This window comes from Vespula pensylvanica, chromosome 25 (genome assembly GCF_014466175.1).
Source record: "Vespula pensylvanica isolate Volc-1 chromosome 25, ASM1446617v1, whole genome shotgun sequence".
NCBI lineage: Eukaryota > Metazoa > Arthropoda > Insecta > Hymenoptera > Vespidae > Vespula > Vespula pensylvanica.
The window spans coordinates 2060985-2068164 of NC_057709.1; the positions used below are offsets into that span (position 1 = coordinate 2060985).

At 26.8% G+C, this 7180-nt stretch overlaps 2 protein-coding genes across 2 annotated transcripts in view; both read left to right on the forward strand.

The window, feature by feature from the left end:
• Window positions 1-825, forward strand: part of LOC122637220 (odorant receptor 67a-like) — a 6117-nt gene extending 5292 nt beyond the window's left edge. The window contains exons 5-7 of the mRNA XM_043829223.1: window positions 196-306; window positions 377-532; window positions 639-825. Coding sequence (XP_043685158.1) covers window positions 196-306; window positions 377-532; window positions 639-689 — 318 coding nt within the window. The 3' untranslated portion in view covers window positions 690-825. The remainder of the gene's footprint in view (window positions 1-195; window positions 307-376; window positions 533-638) is intronic.
• Window positions 826-3852: 3027 nt separating this feature from the next.
• The window catches only part of LOC122637221 (putative odorant receptor 85d), a 4249-nt gene continuing 921 nt past the window's right edge, over window positions 3853-7180 (forward strand). Inside the window, exons 1-3 of the mRNA XM_043829224.1 lie at window positions 3853-4084; window positions 5435-5720; window positions 6207-6306. Of these exons, the coding sequence (XP_043685159.1) occupies window positions 3853-4084; window positions 5435-5720; window positions 6207-6306 (618 nt within the window). The remainder of the gene's footprint in view (window positions 4085-5434; window positions 5721-6206; window positions 6307-7180) is intronic.

The following is a 7180-nucleotide window of genomic DNA, read 5'->3' on the forward strand; positions in this document are numbered from 1 at the left end:
AACGGGTATAAAATGTTATGGAAGTGATACTGTTGTTCGATTTAAAAGCACGAGGCAGTTATTATTAATACTATTATCACTACAACTTCGCCATTTTTTATAAATATCTTTCATAACTATTTGCATTCAAAAAATATAAGAAACAACATGTACGTCTTGAATTTATATAATAACACATTTCTTTTTCCCTTTTAGGGTAAAGAAACGAAAGATAATTTAAAATCGTTCCTGTTCATTGTGTACGTCTGTTCCGTGACATGCACACTTTTTATTTACTGTTTCATCGGCGAATGTTTTATTCAGGAAGTAAATAAAACCTCACTAATTTCTTGTACAATTGAAATAACAATTAATTTCATTCGTTTTATTCACTTAGAGTACCAATTTTGGTAATGCCATTTATAATTACGACTGGTATAACTTACCAGTAACAGACTCGAAATTTTTTCTTATTTGTATGATACGAACGAAGAAGCCGCAATTCTTAACATCTGGCAAATTTGCTGTCTTGTCTTTGTCTATTTTTACGGACGTAAGTATATATCGATTGATTTTTTCTATTTTTAAATGATGTACCTCGCTGTAACAATAAAATTGTTACTTCATTATAAGTATTATTTATTTCGTAATATTTACAGATCCTCAAAACTTCGATGGGATATTTATCGGTACTGCGAACATTTTTATAAAAAGGACGAAAGTGAAATGGATTACGTAGTAACAAATTCTTTTTTTTTTTTTTAATTCATCTTCCTTGATAAGGAGACTAACGGTTTGCCTATACATCGTTAATTTCTACTAGTGTTATAGAAAATATAAAAATAATTTTAACATTATCGATCAAAACTCTCACTTTCTTTCTTCATCAACAACATTAGTATCAAATATAAGAAAACATTGCTAGATACACCAATTGTCTCATTTTTTAAAATATATTGTCAATTATAGCGATTTTATTAGTTTCCATAAGTACACTTGATAAAATAAGAATAATAAAGATAGTAAACAAAAAATTTTTTAGAAAAATTAAAATACATACATACATGTAATTTTAAAAAGGATGTTGCGTAAGAACATGACACCCATATATGGTCTGTTCAAACAATAATTATTATAATTTATTTGGATGACCAAATGTAAGTAATCAATTTTTTTATTATTATTGCTTTTTAATAAATTACGTATACATGTAACAGTAAAATCGGTATTGATAAAAACGTTCTTTTTTTTTACTTACATGAAAACCGAACGAACTTTCTCATCAACCACAGATATTTGTATTAATTATATTAATTATTAGACAATCTCGTTCGCCTAATTGTTTGTAAGAATTATTTATACTGCATTCACTATTTGCAAAATTTATGGAGTATTAATATATTTTAATTATTTGAACATCAAAATGTGCAAACGAACTGAATTGAGTAACTAATAAGTTATAACCATAAACAAAATATAATATTTCGTTACCAAAATGAAAGAAGAATGAAAATAGGTGTTACTCAAAAAAAAAATATATACATTTCCATCTCGATAAATGAGTAAATTAATATCTGCATAAAAAATATAGTAAATAAAAAACATTAATGATAAGAGATGAAAAAAAAGACAAATTTATAAAGAATCAAAACTCATAAAAGGCAAGGAATACGTAAAAAAAATATAATTAACATGAGAAAATAGTAAAAGTAAAATTTTAGAAAGAAAGAAAAGATTTGTGTGACGTCGGTAAAGAATAACTATATTGAAATGAAGAAAAAGAAATTTTACTTAAAGCAACTGATAATAAGAAAAAACAAAAAAGTTTCCTTTTTGCACATATTTCACATGCATCCTTAAGTACTGTACTTGTCACTCTTCCAACAAGAAACTCTTCTTATTGAGCAATAACAGAAAAGATATTAAATTCTACCGAGTACTTACGAATACTTGTGTCCGTAAAAACTGTTTTTTTGTTTTAAGCCATCACCACTAATTTAGACACGAACAATATCTTTGACTCATCATATTACGCAAAACTGGAAGAAACAAGTGAACTGATGGACGAACGAATGAAAGGTTATGGGAGTTGGAAATATTTTTATATTGTCGCTAAACTGATAAACTTCGAACAATGTCCAAGTGAAGAAGGGTGATTATACCCTAAGGTAAGATGTTACTTTTTTTTCAACAACTATGATCACCCTCTTTCCTAAAATAGAAAAGAAATGAAAAGAAAAAAGAAAAAAGAAAAAATTTCAGTGACGGGTAATTAGAATGGAGTTATAACAAGTTTTACATGAGGGTTGTGAAACAGAGGGATGTCCTACGAGGTGAACAGAAGTGATGAGAGCACATTTTTTATGTATACTTCAGTTCCCCTCTCGCCGCTACCAACAACCTACCGTAATCGATGATCGTAACAAAGTAACTGTTTAACTCGTTGTTAGAAGCGGTTAGAGACGAGTTGTCTCTCAATTTTTTTTCGTCGAATTGAGATTAACTATGCAGCCAACCCCTGCATACAAACTTTTCAAACGTAGTTTACCAGGGAGGACGATCGACTCTATTGCCGTCAGTCTATCGTGAAACTTCGAAGAGATAAAATGGGAAGAGATAGCATTGAAGTAAGATAAAAAATACGGTTTGGTTTTTTCGTTTTTTTTTTTTTCTTTTTTTTTAACGTAGAACGATTCTCGTGTTTAATATATAGTGCTCGTATATACGATGTTGATAAGTGCTGTGGATATTCTGTGTATCTATCGAAAATTACTTTTCATCGATCAAAGTGTTTCATTTTCATATCGATTGAAAATTATTTCTCTGGAATTTTATTTAGAAATTGATTTTTATTTTTTATATATATATGTTTGTCGTTATGCAATTTCGTGTTTAAGGGTACAGATATTATTATCTTTTTATTCTTCATGTTATTATATTAATAGATAATTCTATGATATTTTACTTATTTCTTTTTTTTTTTTTTTTTTAATGTACGATTATAACTTCATGCGGCTGATTTTTTATCGTTAAAAATTATTTATAGAATAAAAATTTTAAATAGAATAAATTTTTATATTACAAATCGTATGTAAATATAATAAAATAATGATCCAATTTAATAATTGTATTAAATTCCTTCGAAAAATAATCATCGAGGCAAAATTTTATCTGACAATATATCGGGTATTAGGAACTAAAAGTGAACAAATTTCTACTTCGAAAATACGACACTTAAAAAAAGAATATTCTAACAAGAATTATTTAATTTCAACGAAGGAGATATAGTATTTATTGTTTTCCATTTAGTGAGAAATTTCGATTTCACTTCAAGGTCAATTTCGTTTCTTGTTAAAAAAAAATTTCGTAAAAAAGTTACTTGTTCATTTATTTCTTTCTTTAATAAAGTGAAAGATTTCATAGAAAAGTTACTTAGTCGTTTCTTTTTCTGTTTTTTTTTTTTTTTTTAATGTTTCCATTATGAAAGTTTCCATTATGAATACTTCACATTTTCCTATTTGAAAAAAGTTGATTTTGAAAAGCATGAATTGAAATCTATATTATATTAATTGTAATAAAATGCATTGAAAAGCATAAGGAAATGATTAATCGAAAATTAATTTGGCGAAATAATCAATTTGATTTTTTTCATTATAGGAAATAGGAATTGCCAACATCCTGAGGTCATTCAATTGGAATACAAAGCTCTTAAAATGCGTGGGAATTTGGCCATTGAAGATCTACGATCCAATTTTTTTCTTCTTCTTCATATATCTCTTAATTCATTGTTCTTTAACTTTCGCACATTTGATTTACGCTCCGAAAACCGTTGATATTGTCGTATCGAACATAGCTGAAAATATTATGTTAACGATGACTCTTACGAAGATAACAATCGTTAGAATCAACAAAGAACCATTGGCTAAATTGTTGATGGAAATAAAAGAGTTTTCACTATCTGAAAAATACAATAGTAAAGAGCAGAAAATGATATTCTTGAAATATACTAAATTACCACCACGTTTTATTCTAGCAGCAGTTATTTCAATGACAATATCTGCTTCATTGTATTACGTGAATGGAGTTAAAGTTGGAATTCAAATTGGTAATTCCATAATTTTTTGTTTTAATATGTTCGCGTTATTATATTTTTTATATTAATTCCTTTATAAAGCTTCGAGCCTGTTTAGATTGTCAATTACCTTTTGTTTTCTTTCTTTCTTTCTTTCTTTATTTATTTATTTATTTTTGAATTATTAGGTATATCTACATTATTAGGTACACAAACACAGATACACTCAATGATCACAAAAACAAAAAACTTGTAATACTTACGGGTATATTTCAAAGATCAATAAGTGCCAACATTGGTTCAAAATATTTGATCAGTCATCATTTTAACTTGATCCGATAATATTTGAAATGGACAATCTTAAGAATTCGATAATAAGGTTTTGAAATCATCGTTTGAATCGGATTTACGATTAACTGCCAGAAATAGCTAACATATTTAAGGTCACTTGATCGACAGTGCAAAAACATCTTCATGAAATCGGAAAAGTATTTAGACAAGGTATTTGTATTCCGCATCAGTTGTCGAATACTGCGAGGAAGAATTTGCACATCGTTATTAATCAGATGATAAAGTGATCCATTTCTTAACATAATCGTTATCGTCGATGAAAAATGGGTCCTATACAATAACTTGAAACGATACGAATCAGTGACTTTCTCCGAAACTAACCAGCTGTATTTATATGTAATTCAAGTCAGGCACTAAAAATGTTGCTACGTTTAATAATACCGAGTCAATGAAATTCAATTTGAATTATATAACATAACAAATTCCCTTAGATGATTATTGTCCACAATTGTGACGGTTACATAACGAATTGTTGAAAAAACAGATCCCTAATCAACAATAAACGCGTTTTACCGCAACATACTAATGGCGGAATCCGTGCACCATAAACAACTCAGGAAAATAATATACTAACTTTGCTAAAAAGTATTACAGAATTTATCATAATCATTCGATATTACGTCATTAGATTACTATTTATTTATGAAATATTTCATAAAAAATAAAATGTCAGTGGTTTTTAAACTCACTTTTCAAAACTCATTTTTTCATTATAACATGCATATTTTTATAAAAGAGGATATGAAAATATACACAAGAGATGACAAACGAGCAATTGATTATAAAATAACTCAAAAAAAATTCTATCCATGTGTATATCTAACTTTACATTAATCGATTACTCATGAACACCATATAATATTACACGATTAATATGATTTACATTATATGGAACGTTAATTCGATATGAATATTTGGAATACTTGTTTTAATCGGTTGATCAAATGTTACTATTCTTTTATCTATTCATAGTTTTTTCTTAAAAAAATATTTTCTGTATTATTTTTCTTGTTCTCTTGTTCTATTTTTCAGCAAAACAAAATAATTCTATGGGTTATCAGTTGCCGTACAAAACATTAGAAATCATCGATTTAAGAGACAGCAAGATTTACGCTTTGATTTGTGTTTATCAAATAGTGATCGTACCTTCTATCGTTTTTGGTTACGTAGGAATCGATTGCATGTTCGTCAATTTGTCTGTTTTAATAATCGCACAATTCGCCATATTGTCCGATAAAGTGAAAGAAGCATTAAATAATTCTGAAAATTATCATGAGGGTATTAAGAAACTTGTACTACGACATTATCATTTGATAAGGTAATATTTCATATCATTATATAAAAATAATTAATATTTATATAAATTATGGTATTAGTTTCTTTATAAATGCTATTAATTTTATTATTATTTTTGTTTTATATTTATAACGATTTTTATCTCATTATTAATAAATGATTTTTCAGAAAGCTATTGCTTGTTCTTTTATTTAAATAGTTATAATCTTTTTCTTGTACTTGATTGAATTATTTCTTTTTATATTTTTTATTTATTCTATTATTAATTAAATGTTATTTTCATTTCATTATTTATTTATTATTTTTTATCTATAATTTAATTATGTATTTATTAATTGTAACTTCCTATATATCATAGAATATATTGAAAAAAATAAATAAATTAAATTTCATTGTTGATAACTTATGTATTGTTTTTTCTCGAATTTTTTTAATAACTAAAAAACAAGCAAATATAGTGAACTTTATTGTAATATATCATTTCTAATTTTGACATGAAATACTTCAGATTGGCGGAAAGATTGGAAGATAATTTTAACATCGTGATCATGCAGCAACTATTGGGTACCACCATTCATCTTTGTATTTCCGGTTATCACTTATTAATGGTACACAAACGAGCCAATATCCTTATCCTTTACATTTTAAGGATTTACATAATTTTCCTACTAATTTTTTTTGTGGATAAATCTGTATTATTTATGAGATCAAGCTTCTTTGTTCATAGGACAAATTAGAAAGATTCGATTGAAAATTTTCTTCAATCAAAAGTAATGAAAAATGGTGGAGAAACAGACATTAGCATAAATAAAGGCGAAAATGCCTTAATTATTATAATTTTCAAACATTAATCAAGAAAAGAAAAAAAATAATTTATTCTAAGATTATAAAAGTAAAACGAGTTCTCCTCAGTCAAATTTTTGAAATTATGTTTCTATACCAAATAATCAACGCTTACATTTTTTATTTTTATAACTAATTGATAAGTGTTGCTCTTTCAGTTTCTTTTTTTTAAATTAACTCTTGGGTTAAAGATCGAGTTGACAGGAAGTCTTAAAGGTAATACAGATAATGATTAAAAAATTTCAAATCTCTCAGTTCAGTAATTTCTAAAAAATTTTTCATACAGATTTCAAAGTTTTCGAGGTTACTCTTACGAAAAAAACGCATCTAAAGTTTTCTGTTACTTTTTTTTACTTTTCTGTTACTGTTTAATTATTTCTGTATAGTCGCAATGGATAATCGATTCCAGGATCATGTAATAAACTTTCAAATATTGAGAGGAAGTTTAATTGATATTATCGTTGGTATTTATGAAATAAGCAAACTTCTTTTGCAACATTTTGTGAGACTGATTGACGAGAAAACTGATGCACGAGCACATCAATTTCCAACGGTCATTATTTTAAAGATTGATGTCATTCTTTCATTAAAAAGACAAATAGATGTTCAATGGGATTCTTATCGTCTTGGATCCGTTGT